The 23,108-nt window shown below is 40.8% G+C and overlaps 1 protein-coding gene across 4 annotated transcripts; it reads left to right on the top strand.

Moving 5' to 3' along the window:
- The first annotated feature begins 214 nt into the window (after positions 1 to 214).
- LOC103106872 (zinc finger protein 271-like) lies at positions 215 to 19,241 on the top strand. 4 transcript variants are annotated; one of them, XM_016422732.2, is made up of 5 exons: positions 215 to 2,049; positions 3,168 to 3,256; positions 8,157 to 8,283; positions 9,158 to 9,250; positions 11,891 to 19,241. In XM_016422732.2, the coding sequence occupies exons 2-5, from the start codon at positions 3,224 to 3,226 to the stop codon at positions 14,404 to 14,406; spliced, it is 2,769 nt and encodes a 922-aa protein (XP_016278218.2). In that variant the 5' UTR covers positions 215 to 2,049; positions 3,168 to 3,223; the 3' UTR covers positions 14,407 to 19,241. The 4 variants fall into 4 exon arrangements, with proteins under 4 accessions (XP_016278218.2, XP_056652811.1, XP_016278217.2 ...); XM_056796833.1 differs by lacking the exon at positions 215 to 2,049 and adding an exon at positions 2,619 to 2,744; XM_016422731.2 differs by lacking the exon at positions 215 to 2,049 and having other exon boundaries at positions 2,619 to 3,256.
- Positions 19,242 to 23,108: the final 3,867 nt, after the last annotated feature.

A 23,108-nucleotide genomic window follows, 5' to 3' on the forward strand; every position in this document is an offset into this window, starting at 1 on the left:
GCAAGGTCCTTCCTCTCTGGCAGTTGGACAAGAAGTGAGTGAAGTTGACTGTTGCACCCTTAAAACTCTCTTCTCTCTCTCCACGTTCCAAAATCCATCCTTCAGAGTTCCCAGCATGTGCCTCATACTTATTGCTATAATCCTATCTCTACAGGGGTGAGGTGAGAGGCAGGGGAATTTTCTTATGTGTCTTTACTCGGGCTTTTACTTTTGTTCTTGTATTTTTTCTACTTCAAGTGATTATTAATAGATCTTATAAAATATAATACTTGGAATTATTGGATATTGATTTAAATCTTACACTATGCATTGGTTCCAAGACAGAAAAGTGGTAAGGGTTAGGCAATGGTGGTTAAGTGACTTGCCCAAGGTCACACAGCTAGGAGTGAGTACCTATTTGTTTATGGTTCTGTTCCATCATAAATTAGTTCAGTGATTGGTCTGATGGGTCTGTTCTCTTGTCACCAATTGATCCCTCTGCTCTTATACCCAAGACAATAATTAGCATTGTATAAATTTATTCTAAATTGTGCCCCCTTATTCTGTTAGAAAAGCCATTTTGGTTGGTATCAGCCCCACCCTTTGACTGGGAACCACATGGCTTCTTAGTAGCCCCAAAGAGGCTGTTTTGGTCCCGCTTGACTTGTGGCATCCAAAGACGGGGCTCTGAGCCAGTCTGAGATTGTCATGTACCTTTTTTTTAAACCCTTTTCCTTGCATCTTAGAATTAATAGTATGTATTGGTTCTAAGGCAGAAAACCGGTAAGGCTAGGCAATGAGGGTCAAGTGACTTACCCAGGGTCACACAGCTAGGAAGTAAAGTCATGTACCTTTGAAATGTACATGTATACCTCATGGAGCTAGGCATGTTGCCCCCTTGCAGTACTCTCTCAGGTGATGCTCTGCATTATGCCAAGTCCACTGCATGCCCTGGGAGAGCCCACTCTCTAGCATCAACAGGATCATAGGTTCTGTACATGGGCTGAAAGGAAGGTTCAAGCCTGCCCCACATACTTGCATGGGACAAGACCAAGTTTTGTCCCCAGATGAAACATAAGGCGGGACTCCAGCTCCTTTGCCTCTGATCAGAGGCCACGATGAAGGAGGGGGGTGGCAAGCTTAGGAGGGAAGGGGAATAAGAAGGTCCTGGCGCAGGTGAAGTGAGATTGGCACTCCTGGTGTGGAAGTTTGTGTCGGAGAAGCCCCAGGAGTGAGAGGAGCCATTGAATTCCAGAGGGTAGGACGGGGAGCAGAGGCCTGCCTGAGATCCAGCCTCTGAATGGGCTGTGCCAACTAGAGGGGCAGGGCATGGGCACCTGTGAAGGCAAGAAGGGGAGGCAGGCCAGGCCAGTCGTGAGGATCGGCAATAAAACCCCAAAACAGGCCCGGAAGTCAAACGATCTCTTCCTGGGCGGGGAGAGAACGAGGGGCTAGGTGGAGAAGAAGCTCCCCGGGAGCTTGCTTGAGGTAGAAAACACTGCAGCCTGGAGGCGATGCTTTCCGCACCAAGCATTTGGCCAGCGCCAAGCCTTTCCCTGGCTTGATAGGGGGTTACCCAGGCTCTGCCGCCACCAACGTTCCATCTCCCAAAGGTCGTGCGATCCAGAAATGAAGAGCCGCCCTACCTCCCTCAGGTCCGATCGCTTCTCCCCAGCACCCAGGGCAGGAGAGGCCGGGGAGACGTTCGCAAAGTCCGGGTTCCTGGGCTAAGCAGGAGAGCAGGATGGGGGCCGGCCAAGATGGAGCCACGCAGGGGCCGGGGGAGGGACATGCCATTTGAGACCCAATCCTCAGGCCTTAGGGGCGGGGCGGCTGGAGCCAGGAGGACCCCGAGCCCACTACACTCCTGGCCCACTGAGGCCGGGGCCTTAGCTTCCCCCTCTTCCGTGGCCCCGCCTCGGTTGGTGCAGCCCTGAACTCCTCCTCCAGGAAGCCTTCGGGGCTGGCAGTGGCCACTGATCGCCGGCCCCCCGCCTTCGGGGAATCCCTTTCTTCAAGCCTCTGGCCCCGCCCTGCCTCTGCTGCCTCGCCCTTCACTCGAACCTCCTGGTGAGTCTCCCAGCATCCCGCAAGGACACAGGCACCCAGCTTAAAGCCAGACCCCAGGTTCCGCCTCCTCCCGGATCAGGACTTTAGCCTCGTCCCCCTGAACAAAGGGAACCTTTCCTGAACCCCTCCTCGCTCCTGCCTGGCCTCCCATCACTCCCCAGCATCCAGCGTGGAGCCACGCCTCCAGGTCTCCAACAGTAGTGTTCGCTCCCCACCCCCGGCACTGCGGCCCGGCTTTCCTCCAGCCCCGAGCCACTTCCCACCTCCCCCCGGGTCTTCCACCAGCCTTCGGCCCTCGAACCCCACCCCACCCCCTGCTGCCTATGTATGTTCAGTCTGCCTCCCGCCGCATCGTGTTCCCGGCTCGGCATCCTGCCCAACTCTGTCCCCTCCTCCCAGGGCTGACCCTTGAACTGCCCCCCTTCCCGCATCCCCAGGTTAGTAGGCCCCAAGCTTCCCCCACCCCAGCCAACCCTCAAGCTTGGCCTTTAAGCTCTCTACCCGGCTTCTGCCCGCGGCCAGACCCCGCCCCCTCAGAATCCGAACTCCTCCCCTCTTGGCTAGGGGTCCGGCGGCCACCCCGCCCCAGCCCTGGGACTGCGAGCCTCGGCTCTACCGCAGGAACGCAGGAGCCCGGTGCACTGGCTCTCCTCCCCAGCCCTCCTGGCCCTCAGCACTCTGCTCCGTCCCTATTGGTCGGTTCCAGGGCCAGTGTCAGACCTCCCAGGCTGCCCCCCCACCTCCCAGAGGCCTCCTGCCCCCCCCCTTTCTGTCACCGTCCTTCGCCTCCCTGCTGGGATCCGGGTCTCCCCCTCACCTTGAATACTCTTCTAGCGGCCGCCCTTCTTGCTCCCCCGCCCCCATCTCTGGACACTGTCCGCTGCCCCGGGGGTCCCGGCCCCAATCCGACCCTCCCTCCGCAGCTCAGCCTTTCCTCGCTTCCCTCTCCCCTAGATCGGGCCGGCAGCTGCCTGCCTGGCGGTCCCTTCCTGCTGGGAGTTTCCGAAAGAGGAAGGGGAGAGGGGAAGGCGAAATAATGTTCCTCTCGGCACCGTCTCATTTTCCAGGCCTGACCCACTTGCTGGCCTTCCCTCAGGGACACACATCTCTCTCCTCAGCTCAGCCAGCCAAGGATTGGGGCCTGGCCCCAGAGGAAAGCCTGGAGCCAGAAGGAATGGCCTCGGGGCCCTGGAGGAAGCCGTGCCAGGTACGTGTCTTCGGGCCCGGACTGGATAAACGCCAGCAAACGGGAACCTTTCCACAGACCCCGAAGAGGTCGCGAGCTTTTACCGGAGCCTGTCAGCCTCGATTACGTACCTCTGGAGGCCTTTCACGCTCCCAAGCCCCGCCCCTCGCCATTTCTGACCCCGCCCCCTCTTCCGGCCCTCCTGCTTATCTCATTTTTATCCTCGTATAATCCATCCCCTTGTGGGGACTCGGTACGGGCCATTGACCCTTCCGCCCGACGCGGATGGCTCTGACCAGAGTGCTGAAATGGGGCTCCCTAGCTTTCCTTTAGTCGGCTGCCTTCTCCGTAGGAGTTGTCCCGGCCCCGCTCCCTTCTTCCTGCCTCAGTTCATCCGAGTTTTTCCGTTCGGGCACGAACTCAAAGAGATGAAAGGCGGAAACAAAGGTCAGATGTGTACATTGCGTCAGAAACCCTTTGTCCCTTTTAAAGTTGGATTGAGGGGGCAGCTGGGTGGCTCAGTGGATGGAGAGCCAGGCCTAGAGACGGGAGGTCCTGGGTTCAAATCTGCCCTCAGACACTTCCCAGCTGGGTGACCCTGGGCAAGTCACTTCACCCCCAAGGCCTAGCCCAGACCATTCTTCTCCCTTGGAACCAATACACAGAATTGATTCCAAGATGGTGGGTGGAGGGTTTAAAAAAAATTGGTTCGAGTTTCAAAATTAAAGCATCTTAGAGATGGTGGGGACCTCAGTAGTCAATATTATTCTTTTTATTTAATTAGTCCATTTAGAACTTTATCCCTTGGTTACAAGAACCATATTCTTTCCCTCCCCTCCCTACCCCTTCCCACAGCCAATGCACAATTCCGCTGGGTATTACATGTGTCCTTGATCAGAACCCATTAACATGTTGTTGGTGTTTGCCCTGGGATGTTCATTTAGAGAAGTAGCCAATATTCTAATGGTAACCCCTTCTCTCATCCTGCTCCCTCCCCTTACCAGCTGCATGACCCTGAGCAAGTCATGTATCCTCGGCCACAGTCTCCCAATCTGTTCAATGTACACCGATAGCACCTACCTCCCAGGGTGGTTGTGAGAGTAAAATAACAAAATAATTGTAAAAAATCCCTTCACTAGTCCCATTGGGGGGAATTGAAATCCTTGTTGCTTTCCATTGCTAATTTTAGATTCTCTCCTTCCAGCTCCATTCAGGAACTCTTCTGTCCAAATTGACCCCAATGACTGCTTTCTATTGATCTCCAGAATTTTTTCTCTCCTTTCTCATTGAGTTGTTTCTCTCCATCCCAACGGTTGCCATCCTTGTAGGGACTTCAGCACACATACCCTTAAGTACTTGAACCTAATTCCTCAGTCCCCTGGATTCCCCCCCTCTACTCCTTCACCCCTCAGACACACACAAGGATGTTCACCCCCATAAGACTGGAAGCTCCTTAAGGGCAGGGACTGTCTCTTCCCTCTTTTTGTATTTCTTTTTTTTTTCAAACCCTTACCTTCCGTCTTGGAGTCAATACTGTGTATTGGCTCCAAGGCAGAAGAGTGGTAAGGGCTAGGCAATGGGGGTCAAGTGACTTGCCCAGGGTCACACAGCGGGGAAGTGTATGAGACCAGATTTGAACCCAAGACCTCCCATCTCTAGGCCTGGCTCTCAATCCACTGAGCTACCCAGCTGCCCCCTCTTTTTGTATTTCTTAGCACATAGTAGGTGCTTAAAATGTTTATTGATTGGTTTATCCCCTTGGTCTGGCCATCAGCTACCTTCCATGTTCCAGAACTCTGCATTATCCACTCATAATCTTTGATTTCCCCCATTCCTGCGTCCTGCTACTCCTAAATGTTTATTGCTGTCCTTTTTCTAACATCATAATAGTTTTCTCCAGTATCCCTTCTCCCTCCTCCCTCCTCCCAGAGAGCCATCTCTTCTAATGATGAAAAAGATCAGTATAATCCATTGATAAACTGGAAGAATCCAAAACACTTTGCAGTGTGCAACACCATTGACTTCCCACCTTCCCAAAGGGATGGGCTGGGAGCATTCTCTCTTATCTCTTCTTTCCAACTATAGTTGCTCTTTATAAATTTTCATCATTCACTTTTTTTTTAAACCCTCACCTTCCATCTTGGAATCAATACTGTGTATTGGTTCCAAGGCAGAAAAGCGGTAAGGGCTAGGCAATGGGGGTTAAGTGACTTGCCCAGGGTCACCTAGCTAGGAAGTGTCTGAGCTCCTATTTGAACCCAGGACCTCCCATCTCTAGGCACTGAGCTACCCAGCTGCCACCCCCATCCTTCACTTTTGATGCATGTGTGTGTGTTTCCTTCCATTTGTATTATTGTAGTCATTGTGTATATTTAAGTCTTTCTTTTTTCATGCATTTTATTTTTTTTCTGCTAAAATTTTATCCCTCTCATTATCCTCCCACCAAACACACAGTGACAAAGCTAAAAAGAAACATTTATAGTCAAACAAAGCCAATTCCTTCATTATTTGTGTCAAAAAAAAAAAAAGCCTCAATTGGTACTGGGCAGCGTCTCTCGATCTGGAGGTGGATAGCTTGCTTCATCATGAGTCCTGGGGATGTGCTGTTGGTCATTGTTCCCAAACTTCTCCTTCTGGTTCAGTCATTTCAGTCGTGCTCAACTTTCCATTTGGGGTTTTCTTGCCAAAGATACTGGAGTCGTTTGCCATTTTCATCTCCAGCTCATTTTCCAGATGAGGAAACTGAGGCAAAGTGGGTGAAGTGACTTCCAGCTGTTTCTCTTGTTTTTTAGAGACTTGTGACTAGCACTCCAGTTCCTTTAACTACATAATATCAATTAGGATATATATGTTTATATATATATACATATGTATATATTATATATATTTATTTATGTATTTTTTTTTAGTTTAGTTTTTTTAGTTAGCTGATGGTCCAATTTATAGAGCAGGGAGCCTGGTTGTAAAGTCCTAAGTTCAAATCTGGTCTCAGACAATTACTAGTTCTGTGACTTAATCCCCATTGCCTACTACTCCTTACCACTTTTCTGCCTTGGAACTGATACACATTACTGTTTCTAAGAGGGAAAGTAAGGGTTTAAAAAAAATTAATAGTCCTAGGCACATAGTGGGTGCTATATAAATGCTTGACCCCCCTTTCCCTTTCACAAAGAGATATTCTTTCAGCAATATAGCAAGATAATACCTAATTATTATATAATAATAAATTATAAATTTATTATAATTTCAAATACATAACAAAAATAAATAAATAATTATACATTATAGATTAATTATGAATTATAATAATTAATTATAAATACCTAATAATTCCCTAATACCTCGAGGGTCTCTTCTCCCCTAAACTAGCTTTGTCTCTGGGTGCAGGCTCAGAACTTCTCTCAATATCTACATATAGTTGATTTCACTAAATTCAATTTTAGATGTGGCACAACTGCTCCTTGAATCCTTTTCATAGGCAAGATATCTCTCCTTGTTTCTCTGGGCACTGATGTGCAGATATAATACCTGGTCTGAATTTTGACTGCTGAATTCCAGTGGCTCATTCTGCTATTGTCAAAGTCTCTACTGCCCTTAGGATGTAAAGGAAAAGGGCAACAGGGTCACATTTTGGGGTGCTCTGTGGGTTTAGACAGAAAGATCCCACAGCCCTTCATTATACAGCATGGCACCTGAATGTAATGAAATAGTGCTATGATGTAAGGAATGAATGAAGAATATGATGAATAAGGAGAAGCACAGGAAGACTGTATCACCTGATACAAAATTTAGAAGCAGGACATTATACTCAATGACTATAATAATGTTAATGGAAAGAACAGCATCTACAAAACAATAAAAATGAATATTGCAAAATTACAAAGAGCAAGCTTGAACCCAGGAAAGCTATATGAAGTGTCACCTTCCCCTTCTTCTTTGCAGAGTATGGGGCATACAAGGGTGTGGAACTACTGCAGGTAATGTCAGAATTTTTAAATTTGCTGATTGGTATTACTGATTTTTTTCTCTTATTTTTAAATTCATTGTTATCAAGAGTGGTTCTGTGACAGGAGGAGGTATACATGTAGAAATATCAACAATGAAAAACAAAAGGCATCAAGAAAATATATTTATAAAAGAATCTTCTTTATATTTTTCCACTGGATAAGAGTGAAATTTGTTCTTTTAGGAAATAATTTGTGCTATATGAGTTTTCTTTGTTTTTTTTTCCCCCTTTTCAGCAATAACAGAAAATATTTTTGCAGAATACACTGTACCTGGGGGCAGCTGGGTAGCTCAGTGGATTGAGAGCCAGGCCTAGAGACAGGAAGTCCTAGGTTCAAATCTGACTTCAGACACTTCCCAGCTGGGTGACCCTGGGCAAGTCACTTAACCCCCATTGCCTAGCTCTTACCACTCTTCTGCCTTGGAACCAATACACAGTATTGATTCCAAGGTGGAAGGTAAGGGTTTAAAATTAAAAAAAGGAATACACTGTACCTGCTAAGTCCTTGTGAAAAATCTACAAAATTATCTTTATAAGTTTTCTTTATAACATATCACCTGTGACAAGTTTGATGAAAGTTTCACATCTCCCTCTGTCTTCTCTCCTTCTGTCTTCACCAGAAATTTTCATCAATCATGAATAAATCATATCCATCCTTCCTTACACACTAGGTAAAAACTAGTCACAATAAGACATTTCTCAATTCTCTTCCAACTGCTAGTATAAACTGCTCTTCTCCACATTCCATTTGGGTCTCCAGCTTTAGGGTTTCAAATGGTGGCTCTGACACTAGGAATATGATCATTGGCAAATTTGTGGCCTTTGGTTTCCTCCTTTGGAAAATGAAGAAGTTATCCTACATGACTTAATAAAGCATCTTCTAGCTCTAAATTCTATGACTTTGGATGTTTCCAGGAATCTGTGACATTCAAGGATGTGGCTGTGGACTTTACTCAGGAGGAGTGGTGTCTCTTGGACCCTTCCCAGAAGGCTCTGTACAAAGATGTTATGTTAGAGACCTCCCAGAACCTGCTCTCTTTAGGTAAGGATAGATTTCGTTCTGACCCAGACCCTGTCCAAGCAATTGTGAATCTTCCACTGAAAGGAGTATATCTTTGTTCTTTCCTTCCCTGACTATTTTAGTGTTTCATGCATCAAGCATTTAACCATTATTAGAAACCAAAAATTCCTAGTCCTTTCCTGTCCAAGAAGAGGGGAACCTCTTGTTTTCTGTTCTCACACCAAAGGTGTTTGCTTTGTCTAATAGAGTTTCATTTATTTTGCTTTGTCTAATAGAGTTTCTTTATATTTTCCTAATGCATTTCAATATATTATTCATATGTTTCCATTTATATTTCCTAATAGAGTTTTATTATTATTCCAGACTATCTCTTCCTAATTTTAAGGAGTTTTAAATGAAAAATGAAATCAAAATTATGTTCCTAAAATATGGTCATTTCAGCTATTTTGTGAAGACATCTAGTCAGAAGAATCTTCATTCTCCTAAGGCAACCCCTTCCCCTTTGAGATGTGTCTCATTCTTGGGACTTTCTACCTAACATAAAGTCTAAATTTGCAATCCACTGCTACCAGTCTTGTTCTCAGGGGTCAGTCAGACCAAGTCTGTCCTTATTTTTCTCTTGATACTTCCCCCAAATTGAAATGGCAATGCTGGAAGATATGAAGTGTTTCCCTCTTTCTAGCAAGGAGATGAAAGAGTTGCTAATTTCGTGATTCCAAATTGATTCTATGGTTCTCTCTCTCTCTCCTGTAGCTCCTAGAACCATTGCATAGATTATCCCTAAAGAGGCTTCAATATTATGCTTTGGCCCTTCCTAACATGCTCCCTTTCCCCCAAAAGAACTAAATTTTCAAGTTCTCTAGGTGCTCAGAGCTACCTTATTTATCTTGAACAGGGCTTCCAGGGGCCAAAGCAGATCTTATCTCCCAGTTGAATCAAGAGGAAGCTTGGATGCTGAAAGAAGAAGACCCAAGGAACTCCTCTCTATGTAAGTGAGTGAAACTGGGAACTATTATTTCAGAAAATTATCATCTGGAAATATTGTGCAAAGAATTCTCCATTTCCTCCCCTTCATAAATTTCCCAAGGTCATTCCTAAAATATTAAAGGTATCTTTTTAGTTCAATCATAAACTCTTATTGTCAACAAAAGTCATTTTCCTGATCTCTCTTGCCTAATGTTTGCCTATACCTGAAAGAAAGATTAGTCTCTGTTATGACACAGAGCTTTCTTTTCCCCCATTTTTGGTGGTCTTCTGTGTCCCAAAAGTCATTTTCCTGAGTCACTTTTTCTGACTGTTTATTGATTGGACAAATGATCCATTGTGTAATAATAACTCACGAGACAGAGATGTTCATTGCCCTTGAGGGTTTTTGTAAGCCACCTTGAAAGTGTGAGATATAGCTATGTAATAATGCATGCTGTGGCTAGGTCATGTCTGGTACACCTAGCAAGTGTTTTAGGTGTAGATAAAAGAACAATAGAACTGTGAACCAAGCTGAGAAGATGGATTACAATACTAAAAGAGGGGTGAGGGTTGGTGAAGATTAAGGTATCTAGCAAGAGGGCATAGTAGAGAGTATACAGGAGACTAGGGAGTGCAGCCTGGAGAAGAATGAAGACATGGCTGGTTTAAAAGAAGAACAAGTCAATCAGAGGAAAAGGCTATTGGTTAGAGGTATTATAGCATGTGAAGGCCAAAAGTAGAGTCAACTTCCAGGAGGAAGAGGTTTCTGTGACTTGGTAGAGAAAGTCGGGGAGAATCAGGAGTGTAGCCTTGAGCAGAATGAAATGAAAGATGTTGGCTGCATGAAAAGAAACCCAGCCACTATACCAACGGAGTTAATAGTCCCATTGTATGCAAAAGAGTCAGGATCCAATGTGTACACTTGAGGTAATTCATTCCAGCACTATACTGTATGATAGATATAAACAGACTCAGAGAAGAGTAATAGGAGATGCACAGGTATGGGTGGTTTCTAGTCAACTCCTTGGAGGATCCCTGACCTTTGATATGATGGCAGAACTACTGAAAAAGTAATTGGTAAAGTGTGGTAGAATAATTGGATGAAAGACTGAATAAATGTCTAAATGAATGAATTAAAAACACATATTAAACAGTTTCTATGTGAAAATCACTATATTGGGTGCTAGGGATATAAACAGAAAAGCAATGGAGTTCTGGCCATCAATGAACTCACATTCTATTAGGAGAGAGACAATCCATAAAAATGGCAGCTGCCTGTCAGATGAAAATGCCCCATTGTCCTTGGAATGCCGTATCAAAATTGATGATAATGCATGTTCTTTAGTTTCATTTTCACTCTTAAATCACATCTGGTTCTGATCTTGAACCTCTTGATAATGCAATGGAATTTGGTGGTAAGAATTTTTTTCTGAGGTTCTTCAGTAGCTAAGACTGCTAAAGGGTCAAGAGTATAGCACCTGAGATCGAAGTTGGATACTTGCGTCTCCATAGGGGCTGGTTCCCAAAATGATGCCTACACAGCTCTCTGACAGTTACCCAATATCTATTGAAGGGAGTATATATATATACATATATACATATGTGTGTGTGTGTGTATTTCTCAGGTAATTATGGCAATTTCACAAAAATTAACAATGAGATGATGACTAAAAAAACTCATAAAGAAATATAGAACATATCCTTTCCCTATCAGAACACAACAAAAATTATAAGCAATAACAGAAATTTGAATACTGAATTCATACTCATGTGGATTGACTTTCAAGAGCTGTGGAAAGAGCTCTTGCATAGCTTTGACAGAATAGAATTCTAGACCCAACCCATTACTTATTAGCTGTGTGACTTTAGTGATGTCATTTATCTATTACATTTCCCATTTCATGAGCTATAAAGTTTAACAGGAATGCCTGCCCTATTGGATAGGATCCAGGGGTTTCATATGTGAATCTCTGTAAAGTAAATTACTTTAAAAGATGTGAGTTAATACTAATTATTATTGATTTCTACCATTTGAGTCCATTGAAGGCTGTTCTTTTTGATTGGGTGAATGAATTAAAAAGAATTAAAAATCATTTTATTTTATGCCACTCACCATTTTAAGTGCTGGGAATCCAAGTAGAAAATTGGAGGAAGATAACATATATAAAAATATTCAGCCACAGTTTAGACGGAAAGGCCAAGAAGGCATAAGGGTGCATTGTATGGATGGTAAGATCTAGGGTCCTTAGGTTGTATCAAGTCAGATAGCATTTCCTGGGTGTCTGTAGGGCACAGAGACACAGTAGAGGTCAAGGTCTAGAAAGTGTTAGGAAGCAGTGTCTTTGCAGTGGTAAGGCCATAAGGTCTTCCAACTCCCTTTGAGGAATAGAGTTGGTGATTCTGTTCACGTTGAAGCAGTGTAAATAGTTGAACAACTATTATGGGTTCTGGAGGACATTGAGAGGTGGCAAAGAGAAAAGAGGGGATAACATCACTTGTGGTCACACATCTAGTCTGATTGGATGTGTACTGAACATCTGGGTTAAGGTGGGAGGAGAAAGCAAGGAAAGGGAGGAAAGGAGGTTAGAAAATATAGGTATCGGTCTTTTTTTTCTGCTAATGGAAATAAGCAAATATACTTCTGTATTTTTAATTCCTTCAGGTGGGGAAACCAGGACTAAAACCAAGAAATCTACTCCAAAACTAAGTATCTCCTGTGATTTCAGTTTGAGAGAAATCTGGAATTGGGAGAGCAATTTGGAGAAGAAGCAAGGAAATTGGGATAGTCATTCCAGACCATTAAAAATTAACTTCAGGAAGACTTCCAGTAAAGGGAGAGATGAAGAATGTAATAAATTTCAAAGAAGTTTTAGTCCAGAGTTAGATCTAACCCTTTCTGTCCAACAGACAGTGCCCACTGGAAAGATTCTATGTGAATATGATGATAGTGGAAGGAACATCAGGCAATATTCAGACCTAATTCAGTTTAAGAAAATTACCTCAGGAAATAGATATTCCAAATACAATGAATATAGAGGTCATTTTGATGAGCAGAATGAGCTTATTCAGCATCAGATAAAGCAAACCAGAGTTAAGGTTTTTCAAGATAATCGTGGTGAGACCACTTTTGCTTTAATCCCAGATCTTATAAGTCATCAGAAAAGTCATCCTGGTGAAATGACTCATACAGGTGATGAATGTGGTAGGGGGCTCATCCATCAATCGTCTCTTGGTTTACATCAGAGCATTAAAACTAGAGAGACATTGCATGGATGCAATCAATGTTGGAAAGCCTTTTTTCAGAGCACAGAACTTATTAAACATCAGAAAATTCACAGACCAGAAAAGCCCCAGAGCTCAACCCTTTCTTCGCACCAGAAAATTCATTCTGGAGAAAAACTTTATAAATGTAATCACTGTGGAAAGGCTTTCAGACAGTCCTCCAACCTTGCTGTACATCAGAGGATACATACTGGAGAGAGGCCTTACAAATGTAATGAATGTGGGAAGACCTTCAGGCAAAGCTCAACTCTTATGACACATCACAGGGTTCATTCTGGAGAAAAACCCAATAGATGTAATGAATGTGGGAAGGCATTCAGTCAGAGCTCATCCCTTATTGCTCATCGAAGGATTCATACTGGAGAAAAGCCCTATATATGTAGTGAATGTGGAAAAGCCTTCTGCCATAGTTCATCCCTTATTGCACATCGAAGGATTCATTCTGGAGAAAAACTGTACAAATATAATCGGTGTGCAAAAGCTTTCATAAAGCCCTCCCAACTTGCAGTGCAGGAGCAGAGGATTCCCTCCGGAGAGAAGCCCTATATATGTAATGAATGTGGGAAAGTCTTCAGATGGAAGGCAAAGCTTGTTGTACATGAGAGAATCCATACTGGTGAGAAACCTTATGAATGTAATCAGTGTGGAAAGGCTTTCAGACAGTCCTCTAAACTTGCAGTACATCAGAGGATTCATACAGAAGAGAAGCTGTATCAATGCAATGAGTGTGGGAAAGCCTTTTCCCAGAACTCATCCCTTATTGCACACCAAAGGATTCACTCTGGAGAAAAACTTTATAAATGTAATCAATGTGGAAAGACTTTTAGAAAACCTTCCAGACTTGTGGCCCATCAAGGGATTCACACTGGAGAAGCATCATATAAATGTAATGACTGTGGGAAAGCCTTCAGTGACAACTCATCCCTCACTGCGCACAAGGTGATTCATACTGGAGAGAAACCTTATAAATGTAGTCAGTGTGGAAAGGCTTTCAGACAGTCCTGCAACCTTGCTGTACATCAGCGGATACATACTAGGGAGAAACGCTATAAATGTAAGGAATGTGGGAAAGTCTTTGGTGAACGGTCATCCCTTATTGGACATCAAAAGATTCATTCTGGAGAGAAACCTTACAAATGTAAAGAGTGTGGGAACGCCTTTAGACAGAGCTCATCCCTTATTGCCCATCAAAGGATTCACACTGGAGAAAAGCCCTATAAATGTAATGAATGTGGGAAGGCATTCAGCCGGAGTTCATCCTTTATTGCCCATCAAAGGATTCACACTGGAGAGAAGCCCTATAAATGTAATGAATGTGGAAATGCTTTCAGCCACAGTTCATCCCTTATTGCCCATCAGAGGATTCATACTGGGGAGAAACCCTTTAAATGCAATGAATGTGGGAAATCTTTCAGCCACATCTCATCCCTTATTGCCCATCAGAGGATTCATACTGGGGAGAAGCCCTTTAAATGCAATGAATGTGGAAAGTGTTTTAGCCAGAAGTCATCCCTCATTGTACATCAAAGGATTCATTCTGGAGAGAAACCTTATAAATGTGATCAATGTGTAAAGGCTTTCATAAATGCTTCCAAACTTTCTGTACATAAGAGGATTCATACTGGAGAGAAACCCTATAAATGTAATGAATGTGGGAAAGCCTTCAGCCGTAGTGCAAACCTTATTGTACATCAGAGGACTCATTCTGGTGATAAACGTTATAAATATAATCGTCAAAAGTCTTTTGGACAGACCTCCACCCTTGTTGTACAGAAGAGACTTAATACTGGAGAGAAGCTCTACAAAGATAATGAATGTGGGAAGGCTTTCCCTCTGAACTCATATCTTACTGGTCATGAAAGAATTCAGCCTGAAGTAAAACCTAAATCTACTTGAAATGGGAATGCCTTTAGCTGGAGGACAGAACTTATCATATGTCAGAAAATTCCTCTACAGTCTTTAATGAATTGTAAAAAGTCTCTCATGTCCATCATGTATTATAATACATTAATATTCTAGGATATTCTTCAGCCCTTCTAGAAATGAATGGCAACCACTTTGCTTCCAATTTGTTGTAACCAGAAAAATTGCTTATTTGAACATTTTTGTGTATCATTCACTTTTTACTTTTAGGATCAAAAGGGACGGATGATTTAATAATCTTTCTTGAACAATTCATGGATAGTAATTTTTTTCCAGTTTTTTCAATACTAGATTTGAAGTTATTTTGTAGAGAACTGATGACTTATTCATTGTCAAATCCAATGTTGTTGTTTTTAATCAATCTTCATCCATCTTGACCTTTTTGTAGCCTTTGATAGTATCACCCTCTTCTTCACAAACTTGATCTCAGCCAAAAGGCCAAGAAGCAACCACTCTCTTCTTAATAATCCTTTCTCTCTCAGTATTAGGACATTACCCTCTCCTAGTTCTCCTGCTACCACCTGACCAGTCCTAGGTCTCTGTGGGATATTCATCCAGGTCATGCCTACTAATACCCATGAGTATGCCTCATAGTTCTGTCCTGGGCCCTCTTCTCTCCTTCTAAACTACCTCACTTGGTGATTTTTATCAGTTCCCATGGATTTAATGACCACCTCTGTCCTAATTATTCTCAAATACAACTTTTGTTGTTGTTCAGTCATTTTTAGTTGTGTCTATCTCTTCGTGTTTCTATTTGAGGTTTTCTTGGCAAAGATACTGTAAGCATTTGCCATTTCATTCTATGGCTCATTTTCCAGATGAGAAAATGGAGTCAAACAGGGTTAAATGACTTGCCCAGGGTCACATTGCTAGTAAGTGTCAAATCCAACTATGGTTCCCAATCTTTTCTACTGACCTCCAGTCTTGTATCCCCAATCACCTGTCAAGCATCCTGAACTGACTATCAATAGACATCTTAAACTTAACACATCCAAAATCAAGTCATTCTAATCTCTCCTCAACTCTCCCTCCTTCTAGACCTTCCTATCATTGTTCAGAGTATCACAGTCCTTGTTAGCCAGGCTACCCACCTAAGCATTATCCTCAACTCCTCACTATCTCTCACCCTCCACAACCAATTTGTTATCAAAGCCTGTTGATTTCACCTCAGGGACACATCTCTTATCTATGCCCTCTTATCTCAGCTGAGGCCATCACCACCCTGTTGCAGGTTTCTTGGAATATTACAGTAACCTGCTGGTTGTTCTGTCTGCCACAAGTCTCCCTCCAATCCATTCTCCAGATTAATCCACCAAATCGATTTTTCTAACGTTCCTAGATCTGACCATGCCACCTTTATTTATTCACTTTCACTTCTACTCCATAAACTCCAGTGGCTCCTTATCACCTCTAGAATCAAATAATCACAAAATCCTTTGTTTGGCTTTCAAAGACTTTGATAACCCAGTCCTCCCCCACCTTTCCAATCTTCTTACTCTTTATATCTCTCCCCCCATGTACTCTTTGATCCTTGACACTGGACTTCTTACTGTTCCCTAAACAAGACATCTCATTTCTTGGCTCCATGGTTTTTGTTGGTTTTTTTTCCCTGTCACCCATGCCTGGAATCCTTTCTTTTCTTTTCTACACTCCACCAGGCTTTCCTGGCTTCCTTCAAGACCTGGTTATAATCCTACTTTCTATTGGAAGCCTTTCCTGATCCTCTTAATCCAGTGCCTTCCCTCCTTGATTATTTCATATATCTATAACAAGAATGTAGATATCTGTATATGCATTGTCTCCTTCATTAGATTGGAAGTCCCTTGAGTATAGAGACTGTCTTTTGCCTTTCTTTGTCATGCCTAGTGCTCCAACCGTGTATGGTATCTAGTTGGCACTTAATAAATGTTTATTGACTGACTGACTGACTGATTTCCATCGCTTCTGGTTCTCTGTGTAGACTACTCTATTGATCTCTATTTTTTAAAACCAGGCTCTAAATGGTTTTGATGACTGATGTTCTGTAATACAGATTTGAGGTCTGGAATAGCAATTGCTCCATGATCTCTAGATTTCTTTTCATATTTTGTCTTGATATTCTAGAACTTTGTTTCCCCAAATGTTGTTTATTTAGTATAAAGTTTCTTTGATAATTTGACTGATATAAAAACAAAGTTGTAAATCAACTTTAGTATTGCTTTTGTTTTTATCATATTCATATGACCTAACTGAATACTGACTATTCTTCTAGCTATCTAAGTTATCCTTTATTCCTATATGAGGATAGGAGTTTCACAGGTATACATTTTCATGTGTTCTATTGAATTTTTTTTCCTTTTTCTTTAAAAATATTCATTACATGGACTAGCCCTTGGGGTAGGGAGGAATACTGGGTGGAATACTGATGTTATATCAACAAAAAATATTTTTAAAAAGAAACATAGGAGGCAATGAGGTGACTCAGTGGATTGAGAGTCAGAGTAGATATGGGAAGTCTTGGGTTCAAATCTGAATTCAGACACTTTCTACCTGAGCAAGCCACTCTTCTGCCTTGGAACCAATATATAGTACTAATTCTAAGATAAGAAGGTATGGGATGAAACATAAAAACATATAATATAAATTCTCTAAGGTAATTCTAAAGCTGTCCCACTGTTCTGTTTCATCTTGAACCATTTTTTAAAGCATCATAACATTCATTTAAAAATTTCAATCATTATCATTATGTTCTTCCCTTTTTCCAATTGAAAAAAAGTCTCTGTACACAATCATCCAAAGTACTCAATCTCGTTTTCTTCTGATTTTTTAAAATGACATGATCTTTTGTAACTAGGTCAAATATTCATTTTGAGTTTAGTGTGACATGAGGCATAAAAGGTATCTGAACCAAAATTCTACCAAACTGCCCAATAGCTAGCTTATTAGTGTTTCCAAGAAGGAAAGAGTCACTTTCCCCCAAGAACTGATGTTCATGAATTTATCAAATAATATGCTCTTATTTTCACCTACTTCTCCTTTTGAGGTAAATAATCTATTGTACTGAATTTTATATGAACTGTCACTGAATGAAATTCAGATAGAAAAGAATGTCTTTTGACTAAAGTATCTTTAGAAGATCACCACAAGGAAACAGAACTCTGTCAACTGACAAATCAATGAAGATCTCAAAGAGCATTTGAAAGATTTGCATTCTCTGTCTAAAGATCAATGAAATGTCTGTTAAATATCTCCAATTTATACTGTATACCTTGTTTGCACATAACTGTTTGCATGCCTTCTCCCCATCCCTCATCCCTTCTGCCCCTCATTAGAATGGGAGCTTCTTGAGAGCAGGAATTCTCTTTCTTTGTATCTTTAAAACTTAGCATGGTGTCTGGTACATAATAGGCACTTAATAAATGTTTATGACCAGCTGACTGGAAAATATGAAATGAGGAAAATCCAAGAGCAGTTCAGATATTGTAGAAGTTGGAAAATAATAATGATGATGATGACAGCTAGCATTTTCATAGTGCTTTAATGTTTGCAATGTGGTTTACAAATATGATTTCATTTTACCTTTATAATGTGAATCTTAAAATTTCTCAGACTCTACTTCAGAGGATTTGATTAAGCTATTCCTTATTTTAAACAATGGAGGTACTTGATTAGGAATGTATTGGGAACTTTAAAATTACTCCATACTTAGGCATACCTTAAGGGAAGATAAAGTTGTAAAACTCCTTACTGAAAAATGAAAAAGTCCCCAACCCATACTTATAGTAAGGCAAAAGCCCTTAAGCTAGGTCTGTTTTTAGATCTAATACAAAAGGGTGCTAAGTACCTATGAAGGTCAAATTCATCACTAAAAGGGCAAGCTTAGCAAAGAGGTGTAAAGTACTCAGAAGTTTTAGTCTACCCAGAGAAGGTGATAACAAGATGTGAATTAAGAATGGTCAGTCCTTTGGAAAACGTCTACTGTGATTGGTAGATGTGAAAACTTAGGGGAGGTGACACAAGAGAAATTTCTCTTTAAAGGAGCTGTCTGAACCAGTTCAGGGGAGTTAAGAATAGTTCCACTTAGGAAGCTGAACTGAAGGGTCTCTCTGAATACTAGAGCTTGCTTGCAACAAGATCTTGTGGTGAATGATTAAAGACTGACTTAGTTTTCTCTCTTAAGGAGAAAGGCTTAGGCCCTATTTCCTCTTACTCTCTCTCTCCCTTTCCTTAATTCCTTCATTTGTATTAATTAAAATTTCCATAAAACCCAGCTGACTTGGGTATTTCATATTTGGGAATTTTTCCCATGGCAACCACTTATTTTTTATTTAACTCAAGACATTAAAAATTATCTTTACAGTTTTGGCAATTCAAAGTCTTGAAACCATATTTTCGCAGTCACAGTTTATGGCAACCACTCTTTTGTCGGTAACAATAACAACACTGATGAGACAGGTTAAGTTACTTGCCAGTATCACATAGCTATTCTGTCTGAGTCAGGATTTGAATTCAGGTCTTCCTAACTCCAAAACTAACACTCTATTGCACCTTCTTGCCTGAAAAACAACTTCAATGGTGACCAAAAGTAAGTTGTGCATTAGACTGGATAAAGCCTACTAGCAGCAATGTAAGGATATAGGACAATTCTGAGGGACTTACGAGAAAGAACGCTATCTGCATCCAGAGAAAGAACTGAGGGAGTAGAAACACAGAAGAAAAACATTTGCTTGATCACATGATTCGATGGGGATATGATTGGGGATCTAGACTCTAAATGATTGCTCTATTGTAGATATTAATAATATGTAAATAAATCTTGATCAATAATACCCAGTTGAATTGCTTATTGGCTATAGGAGGGGGGAGGAAAGAGGGCAGGGAAGGAACATAAATCATGTAACCATGGAAAAATATTGCAAATTAATTAATTAAATAAATTTAAAATAAAAAAAAAACCACTGGATAATGCATTAATACAGATTGTGAGCTCCTTTAAGGACTGTTTTCTTCTTCTGTGTCTGTCCCCACAATCTAGTAGAGTGCTTCACCTGAAGCAGATGTATAATACACATTTACTAGTCAGATTGGATTTTTACCAAGGAAAGGGAAAATAATATCCAATGAACAACGAGAACAGGAATAGCACAATGATTGCAGCATAAGAAATATTACAGAAAATGGGAAATATGGATACTAGTATATTTGAGATGATAAATGATTTAATATTGACTGAAACAAAAGACTTGAAACTGCCACAATGGGAACGGTATTACTTAATAGACCTATGCCAAAAACAATGATAGCTGCCAAATTAGTATTCTTGAAACACATCTAACCATGCTATTCTTTATTCAAACATTTTTAAGTATTCTCCATTGCCCATAGGGGGAAATACAAAAGCATGAGCTTGGCATGTGAGTCCTTTACTGTCTTGTCCAGCTTAACTAGACAGACTAAAAGTCTTATTCTGGATTCCAGCCAAGTCAGACCATCAACTGTTTTCTAAAATTGGCATTCCATATCTAGTCTCTTAATATTTGTCTCTGGATCTGGAATGTGCTTCATCATTACTTCTGTCTGTAAGAATGCCTGGCCTCCTTCCAGGGACATCTCAAATGCCATCTCTTCCAGGAAGTCTGTCCTGATCCTTTTAGATTTTGTATTCTCTTCCTTAGGTTTTGATATCCAAGTGTTATCCCTACCTCCAAAGTAACCCATTAGCACTTTGAGGACAAACTGTTTTATCCAAGCATCCCCAAGATCCAGAATAATTATTTCTCTCTAGGTTCACAATACACAGAACTAAATGACCATAGCAATCTAGTATCTGATAAGCCCAAAGATCCCAGATTTGGGGACAAACACTCACTAATTGTTCAAAACTGCTGAGAAAAATGGAAAACAGTTTGGCAGAAACTAGGTATAAACCAACATCTGACATCCTATGCGAATAAAAAGTCAGAGCACGATTTAGACATAAAGGGTGATAGCATAGGCAAATTAGGGGAACATGGAATAATTTTCCTGTCAGATCTATGGATAAGGAAAGAGTTTATGACCAAATAAGCTATAGAGAGGATATAAGAGATAGAGGATAAAGAGACAGGATATACAATGAATTATTTTGACTATATTAAATTAAAAGGTTTTTGCACAAAATCAATGCAACCAAGACTAGATGGAAAACAGAGAACTGAGGAGAAAATCAACATAAAATTCCTCTGAAGAAGACCTCATTTCTTAAATATAGAGATAAAAGAGTCAAATTTATAAGAATGCAAGTCAATTCCTAATTGATCAATAGTCAAAGAATAAAAGCAGGCAGTCTTCAGGTGAAGAAATCAAAGTTATCTATAGTCATGAAAAAATTTTTCCAAATCACTATTATTTAGATAAATGCAAATTAAAACAACTCTGAGGTACTACCTCACACCCATCAGATTGGCTGATATGAGAAAAAAGGAAAATGATAAATGTTGGAGGGGATGTGGAAAAATAGGGACACATGCACTATTGGTAGAGTTCTGAACAGATCTAAACATTTTGAAGAGCAATTTGGAACCATGCCCCAAGTGCTATAAAACTGCTCATATCCTTTGATCTCACAATACTACTACTAGGTTTGTATCCCAAAGAAATTTTAAAAAGGAAGGGTAAAGGACCTATTTGTACAAAAATATTTGTAGGTCTTTCATGGTGGCAAAGAATTGGGATTGAGGGGTATGAATTTTAAATTTCCTCCACCCTGCTTAGTCTGGCAACCAGGAATGTCTACACCCCTACTTAAGGATTAAGTGTTGAGGAGGATGGCCTATGATAGACATGTGCTAGCAAGTGACAAATAAGAAACAACTGACAGACCCCCTTGGCTGTCCTAAGTCAAGCTTAAGCTACCATTGGTACATGTGAGATGCAGGAAGTGATGTAAAAAAAAAAAGTCTATATATTCACGTGACTTCCTCTTGCTACACACTTTGGTGGCTGAGGTATTGAGCTCTGGGTGTCTCTCTTGGAGACGTTGGGTTCTGAAGCAGTGTGGCTGGTGGCAGCATGCTGGGCGTCTGGGCGTCTTGGCATCTTGGTGTGCCTGCAGCTCTTGCCCAGTTTTGGCAGTGAGCATCCTTGATGCGGTAACTGGGAGAAGCTCAATAGCGTGGGTCAGGTGAGGTGTCTTCCCTGAGCTCTCTTAGAGTTTAGGCTGATTCCTTTTTTTTCTTTACCTTTCATAAAATGCTATCCTCCTCAGAGGTCCCTCATCTCGGAGGAGGCCTCGTGGCTGGAAGCCGAGCTAGATTAAATTTTAGAGGAGGCCTCGTGACTGAGGTCTCTGAACTCCCCTTGGCTCAGGTTAGGCCAGAGAAATCTTAAACCCTTTTCCCCTCTATCTTCTTCTTAATTCCTTCCCTCTATATTAATTAAACCACTATAAAATTCCCAAACTGATTTGAGTATTTTTATTGGGATTGAATTAATCCCTGGCAATCATTAGTATAATATATTCAGTCAAAAAACCCCTAAATTTACCCCTTACAGGGGATACTCATCAACTGGCGAACTACTGAACAAGTTGTGGTACATGAATGTAATGGAATATTGTGCTATAAGAAATGATAAACAAGATAATTTCAGAAAAAACTAAAAAGACTTATATGAACTGATACAAAGTGAAGTGACCAGAACCAGGAGAATATTGTACACAGTAACAGCAATATTGTACGATGATCAACTGAGAATAACTTAGCTACTATTATAAACAATACAATGATCCAAGATAATTCCAAAGGACCGATGATGAAAATATTATCACCACAGAAAGACTTGATGGAGTCTGAATGGAGATCAAAGCATACCATTTTTCATTTTGTCTCCTTCCAGAAGGTTTTTCATTTGTTCTTTTTGTGATATGTGTCTTCTTCCAAACATGATGAATATGGAAATACATGATAGCACACGTATAACCTATATAAAATAGTTTACTGTCTCAGGTCGAGGGCAGAGAAAGGAGAGAAGCAGGGAAAGAAGTTGTAACTTAAAATATGAGAAAATGAATGTTAAAAATTACTTCTACATGTAATTGGGGGGAAAGAAAATATTCCTGGAAAAAAGAATTAGAATTTTTCTACTAAGAAAAAAGTTCTACCTTCTATTTAAAAAATAATGATTCTTGTGCAGAAAACACTTAATAGTTTTTCTTCATACATTAAAGCATAAAGACCTCATAGTCAAATAGAAAAGTAGAAATATGAAATATGCTTTACTAATAGCAAGGCAATAAAATTATATTGAATAAAGAGTCTTTGATAAAAAGGATTAAAAATTAATTGGATGCCAGTTTTAAAGTTATACCAATCAAATTGTCAAAGGTATACGGTATGAAATAATAAAATTCATTTGAAGAAACAAAGGATTTTGGAATCTGAGGGGAAATAATGACAACCAAGCTGGTACAAAGAAAGAAATACCATTTCATATCTCAAACAATATCATAAAGTAGCAGTCTTTAAAGCCATTTAATATTGTTCAAAACAGAGAAGTAAGTCAAAAGGGACAGATTAGAAAAATGAGAATGAGAAAAAATGGAACTTAATAGTCCTGTTTTCAATATATATTTTTCAATATATATTTTATATAATATATATTTCATATATATATAATATATTTCAATATATTTTAGGAAATATAGGAATTTATTTAGG

This window comes from Monodelphis domestica, chromosome 4 (genome assembly GCF_027887165.1).
Source record: "Monodelphis domestica isolate mMonDom1 chromosome 4, mMonDom1.pri, whole genome shotgun sequence".
Classification (NCBI taxonomy): domain Eukaryota; kingdom Metazoa; phylum Chordata; class Mammalia; order Didelphimorphia; family Didelphidae; genus Monodelphis; species Monodelphis domestica.

Bases quoted from the DNA above. Each gene is read 5' to 3' on its own strand.
- LOC103106872 (XM_016422731.2), top strand. From the start codon at position 3,086: ATGTTCCTCTCGGCACCGTCTCATTTTCCAGGCCTGACCCACTTGCTG. The intron at 3,257-8,156 runs GTACGTGTCTTC...GGATGTTTCCAG, and splicing joins CCTGGAGGAAGCCGTGCCAG to GAATCTGTGACATTCAAGGA. The intron at 9,251-11,890 runs GTAAGTGAGTGA...TAATTCCTTCAG, and splicing joins CCCAAGGAACTCCTCTCTAT to GTGGGGAAACCAGGACTAAA.